This window comes from Paramormyrops kingsleyae, chromosome 9 (assembly GCF_048594095.1).
Source record: "Paramormyrops kingsleyae isolate MSU_618 chromosome 9, PKINGS_0.4, whole genome shotgun sequence".
Lineage (NCBI taxonomy): Eukaryota > Metazoa > Chordata > Actinopteri > Osteoglossiformes > Mormyridae > Paramormyrops > Paramormyrops kingsleyae.
Window position 1 is genome coordinate 30,847,813 of NC_132805.1, and position 22,878 is coordinate 30,870,690.

The window sequence follows — 22,878 nt, forward strand, 5'->3', positions numbered from 1 at the left end:
ACCTTCTAACCAAAAGTGTCAAAGAAAAGAAGTAATTTTTTTGCTGAAACACACCATTATTCTAACACAATTATAAACTGTCATTAAACTAAGGCAATTAAAACCTAATTTTATAATCAAGCGAAATATGGAGGAAGAATCCCCTAAAACAATGCACTGGATGGAAATTAAATAAACTACTCACCTTCAAGGAGCCGAAACCAAAAGTTAATTTAAATTAACTTTAGGGGACATCCAGCTATCATCGAAAGCGGGCCTGAGCTTGTTTGTGATTAAGTTCTGTAATAATGTCCAGTTAGATGAAGGCCATTAATTCACGTGGCAAGAGATTAACAGCCCGTCCTGCCACCCCCTCGTAAAAACGCCACAGACACGGCAGAGGGACGTCCAGCAGAGCCCGATAACAGACGCATGATGGACAGAAGAAAAACGGCAAACTCTTGGGTGTCACCGAAGGACAGAGCAATTAAGAGAGATTTCAAAATAGGAAAATATTTCACCGGTTGAATTTATATGTCATACCTCCAGTGTGGAATACAATGAATTCGTATGCATTCCCCAACAGGCCAGTGAATCTGTGTTTCTGCGATAATTACTGTTTTCGTTGGACCCGACGCGGCGCGTTTTGGCTCGGCGCGCCTGCAAAAACACTGTGACTGCCAGAAATTAACAGCCGTCACACGTCGTGATATTTAAACGGGAAACGGCGATCCCAGCCAGGAGCGTTACAATAGTGGGGGAGAAAGGACCGGGCCAGACGGGGAAATCCCACATGGCTCGGCCCGGGAATCGAAGGCCGCTACATTTTCAGGACATGAAGGGCAAAAGCGCCCAGCGGTCTGGCTCAGATACCAGGAGAAGGGATTCCCGGTATTCCCAGTTTGCCCACAGCTTCAGGGAATGAAACACTGACATTCCACGCATCTCTGTGTAGTCCCCAAAACGCAGGCTCGGCTAGCGCGAGGGATACCTGTTGAACTTCCCCCATCCCTCCATCTCCCCGGATCATTCTGGAAGAAACCGCCCTTTGCAGATGCGGATGATCAGCGCGGCACGCCTCAGCATTAGCTTGGCCTTCTATTAGCATCCATAGACTCATGTCAAGTGCATCCAAAGACACTGTGGAAAAACCCGCTACTATTTATCACTGCAAACTCTGCTCTTTATGCACAATGACAGTTTCCAATCCTCCATCTTCAACCACAAGTTTTCACTTCATCTTCTCTTTGCATTTTCTTTAATCAAAGTCCTCCTCACGCGTCCCACAGCGCCTTGCCGCTAATGGTATATTCATTAGAATGGAACACATCACACCAAGCAGAGCTGCTATTTTAAGACTAGGTTTCCCCTAGACCACAGCACAACTTACCCCTTTAGGGTCTCTGCAAATCAGCTGCACTTCAAATGCAAACTGGGCCATGAGTCTGGAGCGACCGCAATCAAACCTCATTTTTAATGGAACATCGGAGTCGAGTATCGCAGTCACGAGCAGAGAAGTGTGTGGACGCCCCAGGGTCCATTTATTATCTGATTAGACCCCGACTGTTGAACAGTTAGCTCCCTTTCTATAATAAAACCTGCTCTTACTTTATGCTGCAGAGGATAATTAATCCATTAAAATGTCATTCTTTAGTGGCATAAATGAATGTGAACTGGGACCCTCATTTGCCCGTGCTACAAGCCACAAGAGCCGACCACTGGGTTTATTGCCAATTCCCATTAATGGCCACAATGTTTATAAAATATATATAAAATCTCCAGCTCTGAAAACATCTTTTTTTATTTAGGCAGAAATCAGCAAACAAAACTTCCGCCCTCCCCCCATTTGGTGCGTGATGGCCCCCTGTATGGCACAACAGTAAACACACCTGACCATAACGCCACTGACATCATTACAATCAGACCTTTGAAGACAGAATAAGCGCTGGAACATTCTAAGCCTCCCCGCTAGTTAGTGGTACAAGGCCGTCGACAGGAGTTCTGGGTGCCTCTCTGGAACGGCGTTCCTCAAGGCCCAGACTCGAGTCCTACCTATTTGTGCCATATTTTTGCTTCATGAAGCCCGCAAGCTTAAAGAAACCGGGATGGGGGGGGGGGGTATCTGGTTCCTGGGGGAGAAATCTGACCTGCTCACCAATCCTACTCTACTCTAGATAAGTTGGTCACGTTTGTGAAAAGATCTGAAGTCTGGACTTACTAAACCCTGATGAGATGGCAGGCTTTTCTCCAAAACATGCTAATCCTCAACTCAAAGAGTATATAATTCATGTACACGCTGAAGCCCCAGCTAACATATAATTCATGTACACACTAAACCCCCGCCTAACATATAATTCATGTACACGCTAAAGCCCTAGCTAAGATATAATTCATGTATACGCTAAATCCCTTGCCAGCATATAATTCATATACATGCTAGAGGCCTGACTAACATATAATTCTTATACATGCTAAAGCCGCAGATAACATATAATTCATATCATGCTAAACACCCCCCCCCCCCCCCCCCCCAGATAACACATGATTCATAGACTGCTGTAAAAGTGGGAGTAGGGAATGATAACTTGGGGGGGGGGGGGGGGGTTGCCAATGAGGAGGACACACAGGCACTGGGAGGTGCCCCTAGTGTTTCTCGTCACTCTGGCAGTGCCTGGGGAGCAGCAGTGATGACCCCCCCCTGAGTCTGGACCTTACCCCATTGGTGTCACCCTGGATAAGGAGGTCAGTTCAAACTCTTCTGAACGCAAACCCTAAAACGCAAATCCGTCTATCCATTTCCTGTAACCGCTCGTCCTATTCAGGGTCAAGGGGGGTCCGGAGTCTATCCTGGAGGCTACGGGCAAAAGCAGGGAACAACCTTAGATGGAGGGCTAGCCCATTGCAGGCCGAGTACTGCCATGCACTCATTTCTTACTGTCATGTATGGGGCCTGTTCATTGTCTGATGTGAAATGGGTTCGTGTTATGCTGTGCTACACTATATTATGCTATGTTATGTTACACAGATAGGCAGTAGTCTTCCCTCTCTCTCCCCTCCCCTTAAAGTATTAATATGCACTATGCAAATTACTCCACAAACTCTTTAGCACTGTAATATCTGTCCTGTCATGAATGCTGCATTGTGGAGCCCAGGAGGAACGTTATTTCGTTTCATGTGAATTTTAAAATGCCGGCATGACAATTTGTGCTAATGTGTGTGATGTGTGGGAGAGTCCCCTTGTGTAACGTGCGGAATCCCCAGTGTAATCTGCGGGAGATGCCGTGCGGGAGCCTCTATGAGGGAGTCCCCGTGTGTAACGTACAAGAGTCCCCTGTGTAACATGTGGGAACCTCTGCGTGAAAGTCCCCATGTGTAACATGCGGAAGCCACGGTGTAACAAGCGGGAGCCTCTGTGCGGGAGTCCCCCTGTAACCGGCGGGAGTCCCCCTGTGTAACCGGCGGGAGTCCACCTGTGTAACCGGCGGGAGTCCACCTGTGTAACCAGCGGGAGTCCACCTGTGTAACCGGCGGGAGCCTCTGTAACCAGCGGGAGCCTCTGTGCGGGAGTCCCCCTGTGTAACCAGCGGGAGCCTCTGTGCGGGAGTCCCCCTGTGTAACCAGTGGGAGCCTCTGTGCGGGAGTCCCCCTGTGTAACCAGTGGGAGTCCCCCTGTGTAACCAGCGGGAGTCCCCCTGTGTAACCAGCGGGAGCCTCTGTGCGGGAGTCCTCATATATAACGTGCTGGAGTCCCCATGTTTAACGTGCTGGAGCCCATGTGTGTAAACAGGTGTCTGCGTGCTGCTTCAGGCCAGGGAGTTTTTCAGAGAGTCTTTAATCGGTGCCTCTCCACCGCCTGCCCCATTCCACCATGCTGCCGTTCGGTGCGTAGACGACACTTCAGCTGGTTGGGAGGGGGAGGGGGGAGCTGTGATTCACATACAAACAAAAGGACATGCGCCTCTCTCTCCATCCATTCCCGCCAGTGTCCTCACAATGGTACCTTAAGCCCATAATGGGCAAAATGTCCCAGGGGATTCATTAATATGAAAGTGGTCTGTGTTCTGCGAGAAATTAGCAGTCAGGGCCTGAAATACAAATTGCAGAAACCACCCCCCGGGGCCTCGGGGATAATTGACTGGACGGTGAGGTTTCTCAGATCTCCACCTTTCTGGATTAAAGGCCGGAGATGGTGGGTGGGGCGAGGGCACCAGGTTCCAGCAAAAACAAGGAAACTCACAAAAAATATATATAATAAACATTTTTAATAACTTTTAAAAGCCCAAAAATGATAGTAAAAGCCATCTACATTGTCCCACAACTGAATGGGGAAGGCCACTTTAGGATAAACAGTGGATCTGGGGTCCTCAACCCCGCTCTGGGCTGTCCTTGCCGTGCCTGTCCCCAGGGCCGCCTGATGGCGCCCATTTATGAGATGCACGGCTCATCTAGCACAACGTTTCATTAGCTCCCCCTTGGCCCCCCCTCACCCGCCCACCAGTGCCTACTCTCCAATGAAGGGGCACTTCACCCCCAGGAGAGCTACAGGCCACCCCCCCCGAGGGGTCGAGCACTCATCTCCCACACCTCGAGTGGGGGGCTGGGCGTCCCAGCAACCTCAAGGCAACAATCAAGGCAAATGAGAGCAGGGGATAAAGCCCCCCCACCCCCCACAGAGACAGACATGCAGGGACATGTGCCCAACACAGAGTGGGGAGTACAAACGCTTGATTCCTAATCAAATAAATACTTTAAATAAAATGAGAATAATAAATAGGCAATGTATGGTTTTGTGGTTTACGGATCTATGACTGTGTTCAGAAGGTCATGGGTTCAAATCCCGTGGTCAGCAAAGTAATTATATCACCATTAGGGCCTTTGAGAAAGGCCCTTAACCTCAACTGCTTCAGGGATGCTGGCTGACCCCGTTAACTAACCAAACATGGAAAATGGAAAAATGTCTCTAAAGTGCCCTCAGATGCACAGTCTGGCCAAGCATCTTCAGAGGGCAGAAACTCACAGGGCGTCAGGATTAGCGGCAGGAGCGGTACAGAAAGGGGAGGGGCTCTGGGAACGTGGCAGGCGGGCCTCCAACCGGGAAGGGAGGAAATAGGCAGAATGACAAAACGGGAGTGGGGTCTTTGGTACACAGCAGGGGATGGGTTTGAGGACCGCGGTTGGAGAGTGAGCTCCGAGCAGATGACATCAGCATCACGGCCCAGACGAAGGGGACAGTCGGGTTCATCCCAGGAAGACAGAGGTCCCGTCACCATACCGCCACACAAGATCCTCTCACCTTCATGTAGGTGACGGAAGGCAGTGGAGATTGTGTTAGATATGGGCTTTTAAATGTTGTAAACAGACTTGTGAAAGCAGTTAGTACAGCTGCACAATCACATCACGATTATATGGTGCATGATGGGTGTGAACATACAAAGGTTAGTGATCTGTATAAATCTGCCGTATGCTCATGTCTGTCCTTATGCTTCTTATGTAGGACTTTAAGCTGCTAAAAGTACAGCCAACACCACCCACGTCTTTTTACCCTGTTGATCCAAATATCTCCTCTTTGTAAAGATGTCATGGCTGCTGATCTGTCCCTTTCTTCACCGCCACTTCAGTGCTTATCGCTTCCATGATACAGCAAAACAGTAATATGTGGCGTGCGCCAATGGCCACATTTAATAAACACAAGGATATCCCGAATTTATACAGAATACCACACCTTTTGGGCCCCACAATACACCTCTTATTAAAATTTTTGGCATACTATTAATCTGCTTACCAACTAAGTAAATGTCAGTATAGTACTGAAAAAGCTGGTGTCCGGACAAATGTTTTGTCTGTCATCTAAAGCCCTGGTGATTATCGTGCCATATAATCGCGATGTGATATCGAGCAGCACTAGCTACGCAGCATATTCAAGACAACCTTTCAAAGTCTCCTTCACGAGCTAAAACGCTTCATAGGTCCTAATATGCCTGTCGGCAAAATGACGTTGAAGAACTTTAAACTATCATCACGACAACCGGTTCAGGCTCGACCTCCAGCCACTGCCGTCGAGGAACAGCTTCGTGAATACGCTCCTTCTCTCCACAGCCCACACCACCAAGGAAACGCCAGGACGCCGGGAGGTGCCGTCCGTCCACCAATTAGAAAACTAATTAGATCATCAGCGTTTTCCAGACCGGAGCGGCCCGGTGTTCCAGCTCATTACGCCCCCGACGGCTTTCCAGCCGGGTGCCGCCGTCAGACTCCCTGATCCGAAGTCCCCTCCCCTGCCTGACAGCCACTGAGAAATGTCACTAAGCGAGCAGCAGAGGGGACCTCTAATCACCCGCGGCCCTGCCGGGGCACCAGAGAGCGCCGGGCCCTCCGTGGGTGAAAGCGGCACATAATCCCGGGTTTTCTGTCGCAGGAAGTTTATATGGCCGCCACTTCAGGGAGGCCATGGTGGTCATGCGATTGTTAGTTGGTAGGGAATGGGCTTGAAGAAGCCGCAAAAAGCTTTGTTAAGATACCCGGAGCGGCTCGGAGGAAACTGTCACGGTGGCACGTAATCAGAAAATTGCCAAAAGTGAAATTCCCAGGAGAAGCAATCGGGACCTAACACTTCCAATCACCAATGGAAGGGATGTCATTTTGCAGACCTGTCAGATGGGGGAAGCGGGACCCCACCCCCCAAATCCCAGGCATTTCACTTGATTTTACAGCATCGGCTGATGCAATTTCCGACACCAGATATCAAATCGCACCCCTGTCCCCCCTCGCTCCTGGTTCAGAATCTCACCCCGGAAACCTTGCAGAACGACTCTTTTTGGACTAAGAACCCTGCAGCTGCACGAAACCTTACGAGACGAGACTAATCGATTTGATTAGCGCCCCCTACAGGAAGCAAGCAGAAAGCCTCGGAGGAGAAGAGGGTTTATTAGCGTATTCTGAATTGCTGCAGAAAATAGCATTAAACGCTCACTGCCACATGTCTCTAATTAGTGCTTAATTGTTTTTTTCCCTCCCCCTACAAAAGAAAAGCTTCCTCAGCTTTTAATTTGAACGTTTCGGAGCATAAAACTAACCTATACATATGGGGACAGAATTACAACCTCAATTAACCCTGAGCAAATGAGACGCGTACTCCTGCCATTATGGATGCAGCCTCCTCACGCGACTCTGGACAAGGAGGCAGCCGTCGACATCCCTGGATCAACAGCACCAGCCATGCTGGCTTCCCAGGAAGCCCCTCCAAGCCCCGCTGGGCGCAGTGGCGGGGGCGAGCACTCGGGTCTGTCCCCGTTCCCTTTAGCGGGATAATTAAAGAATTCCATCCCGTCAACAGCGGTAATGAGCGTCCGAATTGGTTCTGTTCTCAAGATGGACGGTGTGCGAGAAACGGCCAGAACACAAAACACCGCAGCCGTAAACGTTAAATAGATCGGAAGGTTAGTTTACAGAATGGAGCCTGAGCAAAGTATACCAGAGACGGCGGCTAGGGGGGCTGGCCCGCAGTGTGGTTAAAGCCCCGTGCCGGGGGTGCAGACGCTGCATTCAGCTTTCCCGCCGTCACCGATCTCACCTCCAGGTGTTCCAGGATGTAGGGAGGGTTGGTCATGCCCAGACGCAGCCTGGCGCCCTCAGGGATCACCTCCAGCATCCTCCAAAGCAGCGAGGGCAGGTCCGTGCCGATGTCCTTCCCGTAGGCGCCCGTGTCCTCGCTGGTGAGCCAGATCTCACACACACCCTCTGGGGAGAGAGCCGTGGGGTCAGGGGAACAGGAGGAACCACGGTGAGAGCCCAACCGGGACATAAGAGACAACCCAACCGCCATGGCCGTTACTGCCCAGGCAGGATTACCATACCTAAACATTGATACAACTGGAAAAGAGGGAGGTTCCATACCAATGCCAAGGCTCTTTCTAGGACTTGAACCAACAACCTTCTGGCTGTGCATTAAAGCCTCCCTTTTTGCTCACTGGCTTTCTGGGCCACTGCACTGGGGAAGACGGGTTAGAGTAGTTCCCTCCAACCCAGCTGAAGAGGTGGTAGAAAATGACCAGAACTGACCCTCCGGAACGGCAGGAGCAGCATTAGACCACCAACCGCTCACCCTACCCACACAAGAGCGCAGGTCAAACCCAGAGGGCCGACACGGCTGGAGAGATGATATATATATATGGCAAAAAATATCGTATAACAAGGGGCGGCAGCTGCCGTGTGGTCAAAGGTCAAGGGGCTTCTCCCGGCCCTGTGGTATGAGACACACGTTCACCCATGCGAACAAGGAAACACCTGCAATGCGACTGGCTGCTGCAGATGCGTCATAATCGTTCACCTTTCTCCTTTATTTTCGAAGGGATGCAATAGCTACTTTATTACTGAGACACATCTGTCACTAACTCTGTGAGCTCCTGTCCATCGCGCCCCCCCACCACCCCCCCAACAAAAGCATGACTACAAGGTCAGAAATTTCTAAATCAATATTTGCAGATGGAAATAAAACAAAGATAAATAAAACTGTAAGTGTGTAGGCATGCCTGGGGGGGGGGGGGGTATTCTTCTGCTCTCTGGAAGATGGCACAATCCTCAGCAAAGGAGAACCCCCCCACCCCGAGACAAACAAGCTTGTTCATATTCTCCTGCGACCAGGGTCTGCGTCGGACTTTTTGATTGATTTTGGACGCGTGTCGAACAAGATGCGCACGGGTCGGGCCGCCCGCCCGGTCGGGAAATTCCCCGGCGAGCCGCGCGCCTCGTGATCGACGCCGACACGCCACCCGGCAGACGCCTCGGAAGGGTCCGGGGTCGGGGCCGTGTTCAGCAGAGTCCTTAATGAGGATTTACGATTTCCCGCGCTAACGCTCCGCTGCGGGGGGGTGCGTTTTAAATTCGCCTGCCAGGAATGGGGCCTCCTTGTCGATTAATTATCGACAGGACGGTTCGCCGCTCCACTCAGACATTAATAATGGAAAGACGCAACTTCCAGTTGGGAAAATCTCCTGCCAAAGTGAAATGGAGTGAAAATCCATAAATAACAAAACACTGGAACGACTGTAACAACAGCAACAACAGAGTCCAAAATAGGGCACTGAGAAGTGGCAAAATAAACAGCTATATAAACTCTGTGGTAGTCAACACAACCTCCCAACAGGGCGGCGCTCTAACGCATATCCTTTTTCATTTTCCTGAGGCGACCGCATCGGACAAGAGAATGAAACCCAAGCGTAACGCGGTGCTCCCTTCGCGTCGGTCACGTTCTGAAGGGCTCCCCATGCCGGGAGAGGAAGCAAGCCTAAATTCAGAGTATTTCAGCCAGGCTGTTAGGGAATCTTTTAAGCCCAGGGGAGTTGAGGGGGGCATGGGGCTGCCTCAGATAAATTAACATGATGAAACTGGAGGAAAGGCGTCGTTAACTGTGTCCCCAAAACAGGACATAGGGAGGGGATTTCCATTACGTGGCCACCACTGCCACCCGCCATCAACGCCGCGTTATCCTGCCCCCCAGCACTGTTTTCTTTCCAAGTGGGGCCATCGAAAGGCTGAAGTCTTACGTCAAAAACGCTGTAAAGGTCACATGATCTCAATCTAGGTGTGTACGAGGAGGGAGAGAGGGAGGAACGCAGGGAGGGAGGGGGAGGAATGTGCCCTGATGGAAACGAGGGGCAGAAATGGGAAGGACCCAGCAGGGTGGGGGGCACTGGACACCCCCAGGGAGGGGCCGCATGGCAGCGAGAGCGTGGAGGGGAGAGGAAACAGCTGGCGGGGGGGGGGGGGGCAGCAAGGGCAGAGGCCCAGCCCCGGCTTCCTGAGAGAGGAGGATCTCCAAACAAAACGCTGGCAAGATCAGGGGCAGGTCTGGGGAGACGCATGGAGTGTCCTCTGAGGGACCTGGGGGAGGTCTGGGGAGACGCGTGGAGTGTCCTCTGAGGGAGGTCTGGGGAGACGCGTGGAGTGTCCTCTGAGGGAGGTCTGGGGAGACGCGTGGAGTGTCCTCTGAGGGACCTGGGGGAGGTCTGGGGAGACGCGTGGAGTGTCCTCTGAGGGACCTGCTCCATAGCATGATGAATATTCAGGAAAGAGGCCCAGCCCTATTCTCTCCTGCCGGGCAGAACCGTCTGCCAGATAAACTCATCATTTGGGGCATTATTATTGACCCTGCTGAGAGATTAACATGAAGGCGGGACACGTCACCCTAACATCACACAATGCCCCCGTTTCCTCCCAAAATCTCAAGCACAACTGCACCTTACAGAGTCATCGGGACCGCCAGGATGACGCGTCATGGAGATGGTTCCCTACCTGGGCCCCCATGGGCCCCCTGACTCAGCCAACGCTGGTCGGGCCCTCACCCGGGTAGCAATCGCTGGCATGTGCTCCAGAGTCGCGAATCCTCATTACCGCTGGATGGGGTAATTACAGGGCGCCCTTAGGTCACCATTCACTGGACACCCCCCACCCCCCAAAGCCCCATAATGAATGTGCCGAAATTAACGCGAGCTGGTTAGCGGGCGATACCACCGAAGATTCCCCGACACCGCGGGGGAGTCACATGAAGAGGAGGGCAGGGTTTGTCGTTCCTCAGGAACCTCCCCTTTTTCCTGTACGTCGTCTTCCATGTGTAATAAACATTACGTTGCCGTTGACAACAGTCTCACCACTTCTACAAGCCTGCGTTTGTAGCCCCTCGACCGCACCGGCCTTGTTGTCCCCCCTTCCTGTTTTGTCCAGTACATAAGTCCGGGAACCAGACCTGCTCTGAGCCACAGCCTCAGAACAGATGTGCTGCTCTATTTTGCCCCCCCCCCCCCACCAGGACAACGTTACACAGGGCACCTGCACACCACACTGTATGCTGCACTAAAATATGGCCAGTTATCTACCGCTCACAAGTCTGGACACGCCTACTGAAAATCATTTATATTTCAGCATGGTAATGACCACAAGAAGGTAAGAGACGGAGCGCTGTGACAGACGACCAGCCCCTACAATCCCCCGTCAGATCCCTGCAGAGCTGGTTTGGCACGAGTTGGATCGAAGGGTAAGAGCAAGGTAGTCTACTTGAGTCCAGAACTTGTGGAAACTCAGGTGTTACATCTGGAAGCTGGACGAAAGAATGCAAGGAGTCTACAGTGTTATCGACGCTAAAGGGGGCTATTCTGAAAAGTCTAACAATTAAGACTATTTTGATACACTAAATTGGTAGCTGCAATATTTAACATGCATTATTTGCCTCAAGGCTTTTTACTATAAAGGGGAATAAGTTAAATCAGAGACAAATTCATTAAAAGTAGGTGTTGTCCAGACTGTACGGATCTTTATTTGTATCTGTGTCTTCTGTTTAATCTGTGTTTACTGGGAGCCAGAAAGCAGGCAGGGCGATTTTCACTGCATAGTGTAGCTGAATATTGAAATATGCTGACTAAACAAACTGCTGAGTCTTGAAGCTTCACTGTTTAGACTGAAACTCGGAGGTGTACAAACAGGCCGCCCGGCCTATGCAGCAGGTGCTGAATAGCACGTGTCCAGAAGATGATGCATGAGCTTAGCCCTTCAATGCCAACCCTCTGCGAAAACTCGTCTTCTGACACACCGCGTGCTACGGGAGACGTCTCTCTCACACACACAGCGCCGACACACAAACCCAACGGCTACGCATCAAAGAACACGGCCGGGAGCTTGAAACGTTCCCCAGAGAGCACATGGAGCAGTCACGACATCCAGGAGTTTCTCAGGATTCCCGGTTCCTCCACCTCACTGCTGAATCGCAGAGACGCCCTTCGCTCTCTCCGCCTGGACAGACGCGGGGGCAGATTTTTGGATAAGAGACCCAGGTGCATCACGGAAGACTGCCCCCGGGGGCCTCGGCTCGCACCCAGCCCGCCGTTACTCACGTGTGCCACACTACACCCAAACAGTTGTGTTCCTGACTCACGGTGTCTCCTTTTCATTTTGCATAACCAACTGCTAAATCTAGTCAAACAAAACTTAACGGACAAAAAAATAAACAGAAAACATTAATCTAACGTAAGTGTAAAGCTTTGGCACCTGTATCTCTCCCTGGTAGAGAAGATGATGTGAAAGGTGCTACTTTTCCAGTCTTCATACGGGAATCCAGGCTCCCACACACAAACTGGCAGACAGAGACACCTGTCTGATCCAGCCAGGCTCAGACGGGAGACAGGGCCCCAAGTCAAACTCCCGGCGAGGATTAATGACATCATACATCACGGCGGAGACGTGGGGAGCTCCTCTCGGGTGCTGGCAGGCATCCAAGCCCAAAAAAGGTGGAAGGGAAGGAGCCGACTCTGGGAAGAGTCTCCCTGAATCTGCTCATCCTTAAAACGGTCTGGCACCCAGCTCACGGAAGACGTCAGAGCCAGGACGACGGGGGGATGCTTTGGACGGCCTCTACATCCCCAAACACACCCCCCGCCTGCCAGCGTCCTTGTTTCCTGTCACAACATCGCCACTGTTCCCCACCTGCTGGGACAGAGCAGTATAGTCGGGTCCTGTCAGCTGCTGGAGGTCCTGTTTCTAGCAGTTTCTATCAGCAGCTCAGGTCGCGGACGCGGAGCTCAGCCATGCTGATAAACGGCGCCACGTTCTAACAACCTTCACAGCGGTCATCGCAACAACAAAAAATTGAACAATGAAAAATCAACCAAAACAACATTTTTGTGAATAACCATAAATGCTATTTTCCTGCTGAACTCCAGAGAGCATTCAAATAACCAAAAAGCAAGAAGCACGATGTGTAACCACTTCTAAAGTTGTTGAAAACATTCTGCCTGCCCAGAATAGCAGTATTCAGATTCAGAATTTGCCTTATGCACATGAGTACATCGGAGTTCTTACTGAAATCATCCAATCAGTAACATTTAACGCACAATTAGAAAGCATAAGCAAAACATGGGCACTCACAAAACACCAAAGTAGGAGGTACACATTTATGGAGTAAATATGAATTAAGGAGAAGAAATGGCTGAAGATATGGCTCAAGAAAGTATAAATATATGCAATAAAAATAATTTTTAAAAAAAGGGAATAGGAATAACGACAGAGTAAAGTTCAGTGTGTATAGTATTGCTCTGTCCGGTAAAGCGTACTGAGGCTGCAGGAGTATTACTCTGTATTGAGCTGCCAGAGAATATATTTGCATATACACAAAATGAAATACATATGTAATATAGACTCCGCAAAGGGCTCTGGGACATGCGGGTACCTCTCTTCTTTCCCGCTTCACACACCTACGGCCTGCTAAATTATTAACGGTCGTATTACACTTTTAAATGATGTTTGATTTGTTTTGAAAGCAGCCAAGGTCAAACACTTCCCGGTGTTTTTTCCCTCCAGAACCATAAGTACCCACAATCCTTTGATCGCCTCAGGTTCTGTTTGTGCCCCAGTATGTTTCAAAACAAACAGACGAAAAAGTTGCGGCAGCGAAAACGAAAGTGTTCTCCCGCATGCTTCGAGCGACCTGAAGGGGCCCCCGGCGGACATGTAAGCGGGAAAACAGCCCCCCCACCGGTATGTGAAGTTGTGGGGGGGGGGGGGGGGGGGGGGGTTTCCACATGGATAACTGTGGATCAACGTACGGCAGTCACCCCCGGCAGGTGATAGATCTCCTGGGGAGGGAAACAGCAAATCCATAAGAAGGGAGATGTGGGGGGGCTCTCCAACAAGGTGGCAATTATGAAGGTTGTAGAGATGTTCAGAAAGGGAGAAGATCTTTATTACCCCTCCAGGAGAGACCAAGTGTGGGAGAAGAGAGTGAGAGTGAGAGAGAGACAGACTTTGACTTTTAAAACCTTCTTCATTAACACAAATACCCCATTAAGTACGCATACCCCACCCTCAGCCGCATCGCTACCAGCCCCACCAGTATAGACTTAGCGTCCGTCGGCCCAGCCCGTCTCAGCTTATTTTTTCGAGACAGCCGAATCGCGAGTTTGGCCTGACCCACTAGAAAATTCAACAAGCACAATTTGACTCTCTCACGTGCCGTATATTTCGGATCATAGATAAAAATGACGTTGGAAGAATCTGCCTCAAACCCACCAAACCACGCCTCGAGCTTTGAGAACATGGTCCCGAGCCTTTCGCACCTCAAAAAAAGATGCACCACAGTTTCATCTTGCCCACAAAAAGGGCAGAGAGAGAGAGAGAGAGAGAGAGAGAGATCTTTTATTGCTGATTCATTAATCCGCATTTCAGTGTTTCATAAAGGTTATTAAGCTTGTCAGCTTTTCTGCCTGACATTCACACTATGAATGAGAAACGGACATATCATATCACTCATGGCACTAGACAGTTATGCAGCGTGCATATAAATGCAGATGTAAGACCAGTAAATATTTACATCTATGACAAACACTGTCCAAAACAAACATGATAATGTTTTAGGCTTGGTAAAGAGCCGATTGTCAGCCTGGGTGACCCACAATATAGGTTCCATGATTTGAACACTCTATCTTAGCCTAGATCATGGAGCAAACTCCACCTTTGCTATGTGCTCTGACCTAACTCCACCTTTGCTCTACGATTTTTATTTATTAATTTTATTTATTAATTTATTGTTTGCACAGTGTCATTTATTGTCTGTGTACTAGGGAGTCTAGCAGCCGGAACCAAATTCCTTGTGTGGCCCAGCACACTTGGCGAATAAAGCTGATTCTGATTCTGAACTAACTCCACCTTTGCTCCTTGCTCTGAGCTAATGCCACCTTCACTCTATGACCTGAGCTAACCCCACCTTCACTCTATGACCTGAGCTAACCCCACCTTCACTCTATGACCTGAGCTAACCCCACCTTCACTCTATGACCTGAGCTAACTCCACCTTCACTCTATGACCTGAGCTAACCCCACCTTCACTCTATGACCTGAGCTAACCCCACCTTCACTCTATGACCTGAGCTAACCCCACCTTCACTCTATGACCTGAGCTAACTCCACCTTCACTCTATGACCTGAGCTAACCCCACCTTCACTCTATGACCTGAGCTAACCCCACCTTCACTCTATGACCTGAGCTAACCCCACCTTCACTCTATGACCTGAGCTAACTCCACCTTCACTCTATGACCTGAGCTAACTCCACCTTCACTCTATGACCTGAGCTAACCCCACCTTCACTCTATGACCTGAGCTAACCCCACCTTCACTCTATGACCTGAGCTAACCCCACCTTCACTCTATGACCTGAGCTAACTCCACCTTCACTCTATGACCTGAGCTAACCCCACCTTCACTCTATGACCTGAGCTAATTCCACCTTCACTCTATGACCTGAGCTAACCCCACTTTCACTCTATGACCTAAGCTAACCCCACCTTCACTCTATGACCTGAGCTAACCCCACCTTCACTCTATGACCTGAGCTAACCCCACCTTGCTTTATGGACACCTAGTAACACGCAAAACAGGAGCTGCAGGGGTTCACAGATCATAGGAGGTAGGAAACAGGGGCAGGAGCTCGGAGCTACAAGCTATCCACTCACATGCAGGCAGTGGCATCCCTGCCATGAGTCACCATTTCAGGGGACACCTAAGTTAACTCCCCCTCCCCCTAATCTCGCTAATCAGTCATCATCAGCTATTCCTTGGTTGACTGCAATCAGCTTGTCAGAACTTAGTGTTCACAATGTTTTTGATTTTAACAGGTTCTTGCAACGTCCTATAATGCACTGCACACCTCTCACTCCAGTGCTAACTTGCACTTGCTACGGTCCTTCACTGGAAGCTCAGCCTACCTTCGCTTAAGCCTACTGGGCTCCATGACATTTGTATGCCCGACATGTACTATCTGCTTCACTCGTACGCCGTCCGCTAAACAAACAGATCTAAATGTAAATGTTATGACACATCAGGCGGAAACACACGACACGAAGCCCACTGTACCCACTGATCACAAGGCCGCTTATAAGGGGACAAAACTCAAGTATTTACCCACCCCTCACCAGAAAAGTGCTATAGTTTCCAAGTCTGAACCCTTTTCACAGTGCAAATACTGCACCCGCCAACCCAGGGCCGTACCCATGCGGACACCCTTACAATTGTCTCCATGCCCTTAAGCAAAGAGGATGGGGAATCACTGGAATCCAAAGAAAATGCCAGAACACCTAGTCAGTGATGCACACAGCCTCCCATTAAGTCCTCTCCCCTGTCAGCGGGTCCTTAGCGATTTGCTTTCAAGATTTCAAAACTGAAGACCACCTATAACTCTCCCCACATGCTCAATATTTTTAAAACATTTTAGAAAGGACACACAATATCTAAACAAAATGAGCACTCAAGACACACACACACACACACACACACACGCTAAAAAAGAAACAACGTTTCATTTTCCATTTGTACAAGAAGGGAAGCAGGTATGTATGTCAGAACGTGTTCGTTTTATATCACATTTTACTCTCCTTTTTAAGACATGAAGTGGAGCGAAGCCTGGGGTCTGACCACAGGGTCAGTCATTTATCTGGTGCCCCTGGAGTATTTCAGAGGTTTAAGGGCCTTGGGTAGCTCGGCCAAGTGTGGGATTCGAACCAGCGACCTTCGCAGAGTCACACACTGCTGACTGCAGGCTGCGAAGATCCACAAGAACACTTCAGCCTGATGGTGACCGAATCGGTGCTTCAGTTCTCGCACCAGACAGTCACTCCCCCCTTTTCCTTTGGGGGTGGGCTTAAGCATCCGGTTTGGAAAAGCCGGATTACAGCTCACTGCGTACTTTATTTTTGGTGGTGGTGGTGGGGGGGTTGCGTTGATGGCCCGTGGCTTCCACACTCCGGGACCAACCAAAGTTTACCAATAGAACTGACACTGCCCCCCCTCCATTTAAGCCAGGGGGAGGCCGCTTGACCAGCAAGCATACAAAGGGGAGTGTCCTTCAGGGGGGACCTTCTCTGATCTGAGGCCGTCTGCCCAGTGGGGGGGTGTCAAAGTGACATTATTAATACTTATACAAATTAAACACATCTCCGAGGCTTGGGTGTCCAGTTCTACTGCAAGCTGGCAGGCTAACATGCCGCACTAGATAATGTCTGACAGGGTGGGAGGGCACCTGTAGCTCCCCCACAAAAAGACATCGCAGCCCTCGAGCCCCCGCTTTTCCTTTTCCTGGCCAGCACCCCAGCTTTGTGCCCGTCCTCTCTTCCCCTCCCTTCCTCCTTCACTCACTCTGAAAATGAGATGTGAGGGACTTGATAGGATCGCACCCCGCGTTCAGGCCAAGGAGGGGGAGGCAATGACGAGAGCCCCCAGCTCACCCCCTGCCATCGCTTGGCGAGCATCATGAGAGAGCGTGACACCGAGTCCCTTTTCTCACCACAAAAATAGGAAAATAAGACAGAGCTCCAGAGCGCCACCTGCTGGACGCTGAAAAAGGTAACTTAACAGGACCGTCGTTGGTGGGCCAGCATCCCAGCAGCCAAGGGCCACAGAGAAATAGCCCTGGGCAAGCAGTCCAAAGCCAGGCAAGTGGACCCCGAGCTACAGGGGCGGAGCACCTGACCGCCCTCAAGCCTGATCCATCGAGACCCACAGCTGACACCCGGGACGTCACTGCTGTACTCTGTCACCACAAAGTGACACGCCTTGCCACATCCACTTAGGGCTGCAAAAAAAAACACAACACAGCTAGATGACCCAGATGTTCCCCAAGAGGCTATCTGTTAACGAGGAATTTTGACATGATCATTCTTCAAAAAAAATGTGGGTTCCGAAGCACAGGTAGACGCAGAACCATTAGCCCCAATGACCATGAGAAACCTCCAGTATGTTTGCGGTCCCTTCAGGTCACGCTGGCACAGCCTGAGGCGCGGTGGATTTCACATCCCAGCATGCATCACAACAAATCCTTGCTCCCTGCTGATGCTCTGATTAGACTTGGTCTGTAAACACCAGATTATGGAAGATTCCAGAAAGCTGCGCAGGGAGAAGGAGTTTTCCGGGCTTTCCCGCGTTTTCACACCTGTCCGTCAATCGTCGCTTCATGTGAAATCGGTGCCAAGCAGAACTCCAGTGGCGAAGGGGAATCATTCGGGCAACAAACACAGGTCCATTGCCGCAATGCATCATGGGAAAATGCTGCCCCGTGATGACGGTGGCACTTGGGGACAGGGATCATCTAGGAATGGTAATGACGTTGGACGATGGGGTGGTAGGAGGGCAGTCACCGCAAGCTGAGCGAAATGTCATAATGATTCCCGGGGAACAATTATAAAGGTGGTACAGGCGAGCGACCAGAGGGCAGGCGAGCGACCAGAGGGCAGGCGAGCGACCAGAGGGCAGGCGAGCGACCAGAGGGCAGGCGAGTGACCAGGCGAGCGACCAGAGGGCAGGCGAGCGACCAGAGGGCAGAAGCTGTTTTCTATAATTTCTGTTTAGTTCTCTTGCTACATGCAGGATACAGGACGTTTGTAGAACACATGTGGGTTGTTCCCACCCACTCATGGCTGAGAGTGCCGCCCCCAGGACAAGAGAGAGGATCACGGGTGTGCCGGCTATGCCATTTCCACCCCATTCCCGATCGAAGCTCAGACAAAACAGACTCTGAATCCAGCATGCTTTCAGCCTAATTCGGAAATATTTTCGAAACACTTTAAGACGCTAATTGTATCGTTTGTCTGAACTCCCTGAGACTAATGAATACCGTGTGGTGATTAGCGTGCACTAATTACTCACTGTTTCACGCAAATTTAATTACCTGCCAGTCTTGCTTCCGTGATGTAGCTTTTATCTCAATGCATCTATAGATGTCAGAGCCACAGGCCAGTACAGCTGTTTGCCCCGGTGCATTATGGGAGACTGGATTTTGTATAGCCGTAATAAGAAAGCCAATTCATTCCCAATAACAATAATAATTGAATAAAAAAAAAAAAAACGCATTATCAATAAAACGCCACTAATCTTTAATTTGCAATGGCAGGTGAAATTGTACTAATTACAACAGTGTTTAATTGCAGCAATTACCAAGATTGTATAATTATTTTATGATGGCAAATGCTGACAAGTAGCATGCTTGTGTTTTTCTAAACTGGGGAATATGGTGGGGGGGGGCATGTCTAACCCCTTCACATTCACAAGGGTTAGTGGTGGAAGGTCCCAGTGAATGTGAAAATTCGTGAATAATATTTGGGCCCCTCCTATACTCAACCCATATCAGTCTGCTAGCCTGAATAACACATAAAGTCTATTTATTACCAATATCTATCTTTGTTAATTCATATGTAAACCCTTTTATCTAAATACAAACCATCTAAATTGTGTCCCTGTATGTGCAAAATTAATGACACAAAGTTTTAAAAGTTACTCCGCTCGGTGCTCAATGCACGGTGAACCCAAGCCTAGACTATTAATATTACATAGCATGCACTTACACTAACATATTATATATCACTAATATTTCTATATTACACATATGATTTTATGTGATCTGAATCATTTTCATTATTGTTTTTGGATGTCACGGCCAACTCACAAATACCCGAAACTGCAAATGTCAAACTCCATGTGAAGGGGTTACTGTACTCTACTCTAAGTACTGTACTCTAATACAAGGTTTAGTATCTTTCCCCAAATTTTCTTTTCATCAGACAGACTGCCTGACAGTTACATTTTCGGAACGTAAGTAGAACCATTGCATCAGGCTATTTTATGAGGGTAACTGAACTCAGTAAATACCTGGAAAGATACTATCAACATAACACTCATTCCAGCTGCATGAGAAAACAATGAAGCCACATGCCCTCAAACACCTGTGAGGGCAGACCGATTAGGCACACCTAAATATTTTTTGAAAATAGTAAACAGGCGACGGAACTTCAGATAAGGCCATTAAGTGAGCCATCGACATCCTGACAGGGCAGGAATAAGCAAAGTTAATCTGCAGATCTGAAGTATCAGGGGCCATTAAAGGCTCATTGACATTCTGGGGCATTGTTGTCTAATTAGCAATCACAGCTTTCTTAATGACTGCCGATGGGCCTCGTTATGGGGTAACCGGAGCAGAGAGGAATGCCATCAAACGGGATTGCAACTCACTCTCACTCTCTCTCACTCACTCACTCACTCTCACTCACAGGTGACAGATCGGGTCAGTGAGCAGGAGCAGAATCTCGGCCAGTGACTATCATCACTGTCACCAATATCACAGTCACCATCGTTATCATGGTCACCGTCATCATCACAGTGATCGTCATGGTCACCGTCATTATCACAGTGATCGTCATGGTCACCGTCATTATCACAGTGATCGTCATGGTCACCGTCATCATCACAGTAATCGTCATGGTCACCATCATCAACACATTAGGGCTGGGCGATATCACATCAATATTATATCGCACATGCGCAATAATCACCAGGGCTTCAGATAACAAGCGAAACATTTGTCAGGACTCCAGCTTTCCGGTGCTATACGGATGTTTACTTACACCCTCAATTTGGTAAGCAGATTAGTAATACGGCTAAAATGTCAGTGATATGCATTTTGAGACACCCAAAAGTTAGTAATCTGTATAAACTTGCATATCTTTATGTTTATTAAATTCAGTTAGCTGGGCACACCACATAATACTGTTTGGTATATTATGATTTGGTATACTTCAGTGTGATATGCACTGTAGCGAGGCACACCACATAATACTGTTTGGTATATTATGATTTGGTATACTTCAGTGTGATGCACTGTAGCGGGGCACACCACATAATACTGTTTGGTATATTATGATTTGGTATACTTCAGTGTGATATGCACTGTAGCGGGGCACACCACATAATACTGTTTGGTATATTATGATTTGGTATACTTCAGTGTGATGCACTGTAGCGGGGCACACCACATAATACTGTTTGGTATATTATGATTTGGTATACTTCAGTGTGATATGCACTGTAGCGGGGCACACCACATAATACTGTTTGGTATATTATGATTTGGTATACTTCAGTGTGATATGCACTGTAGCGGGGCACACCACATAATACTGTTTGGTATATTATGATTTTGTATACTTCAGTGTGATATGCACTGTAGCGGGGCACACCACATAATACTGTTTGGTATATTATGATTTGGTATACTTCAGTGTGATATGCACTGTAGCGGGGCACACCACATAATGTTTGGTATATTATGATTTGGTATACTTCAGTGTGATATGCACTGTAGCGGGGCACACCACATAATACTGTTTGGTATATTATGATTTGGTATACTTCAGTGTGATGCACTGTAGCGGGGCACACCACATAATACTGTTTGGTATATTATGATTTGGTATACTTCAGTGTGATATGCACTGTAGTGAGGCACACCACATAATACTGTTTGGTATATTATGATTTGGTATACTTCAGTGTGATATGCACTGTAGCGGGGCACACCACATAATGTTTGGTATATTATGATTTGGTATACTTCAGTGTGATATGCACTGTAGCGGGGCACACCACATAATGTTTGGTATATTATGATTTTGTATACTTCAGTGTGATATGCACTGTAGCGGGGCACACCACATAATACTGTTTGGTATATTATGATTTGGTATACTTCAGTGTGATATGCACTGTAGCGGGGCACACCACATAATGTTTGGTATATTATGATTTGGTATACTTCAGTGTGATGCACTGTAGCGGGGCACACCACATAATACTGTTTGGTATATTATGATTTGGTATATTTCAGTGTGATATGCACTGTAGCGGGACACACCACATAAGACTGTTTGGTATATTATGATTTGGTATACTTCAGTGCGATATGCACTGTAGTGAGGCACACCACATAATACTGTTTGGTATATTATGATTTGGTATACTTCAGTGTGATATGCACTGTAGCGGGGCACACCACATAATACTGTTTGGTATATTATGATTTGGTATACTTCAGTGTGATGCACTGTAGCGGGGCACACCACATAATACTGTTTGGTATATTATGATTTGGTATACTTCAGTGTGATGCACTGTAGCGGGGCACACCACATAATACTGTTTGGTATATTATGATTTGGTATACTTCAGTGTGATGCACTGTAGCGGGGCACACCACATAATACTGTTTGGTATATTATGATTTGGTATACTTCAGTGTGATATGCACTGTAGCGGGGCACACCACATAATACTGTTTGGTATATTATGATTTGGTATACTTCAGTGTGATATGCACTGTAGCGGGGCACACCACATAATACTGTTTGGTATATTATGATTTTATATACTTCAGTGTGATATGCACTGTAGCGGGGCACACCACATAATACTGTTTGGTATATTATGATTTGGTATACTTCAGTGTGATGCACTGTAGCGGGGCACACCACATAATACTGTTTGGTATATTATGATTTGGTATACTTCAGTGTGCCGAATTTATACTGAAGTTTTGGGCGCCATAAAATGCCTTATTTTAGTTGTACTACAAATCTGCTTAAACTGTGGGCATATATAAACATTGGCATAGTAGTGAAATGCTGGCGTCCAGCCAAATATTTCGCCCGTCATCTGAATCCCTGGTGATTATTGAGCATGCGCGATATAATATCGATGTGAAATCAGTCAGCCCTACATCACAGTCATCGTTATTATCATGGTCACTGTCATTATCACAGTCATCGTTATTATCACAGTCACTGTCATTATGACAGTCATCGTCACCACCAAAACTGATGACTGATGCCTCTTCAGGCTGTCCTGAGCGGGACAGTTGTCTGTTACAGCGCTGTCCCCCCACCTGCCACCGAGGGGCCCCTCAGATACACAGCTCGGCAGCCTTCTGGGGGGGGTGGCAACCGCCCTCGCCTACCCCTGAACCCCCCAGGGGAGAAAGAACCTAAATGTGAAAAACATGTCGCTGTGCTATATTATTGATCAGGACAGGATTGGGGGGGG

General features: G+C 48.6%; 1 protein-coding gene across 1 annotated transcript in view; it reads right to left on the reverse strand.

The window, feature by feature from the left end:
• The window catches only part of cdkal1 (CDK5 regulatory subunit associated protein 1-like 1), a 203,727-nt gene that overhangs the window by 96,777 nt on the left and 84,072 nt on the right, over positions 1–22,878 (reverse strand). Inside the window, exon 9 of the mRNA XM_072716755.1 lies at positions 7,550–7,716. Coding sequence (XP_072572856.1) covers positions 7,550–7,716 — 167 coding nt within the window. The remainder of the gene's footprint in view (positions 1–7,549; positions 7,717–22,878) is intronic.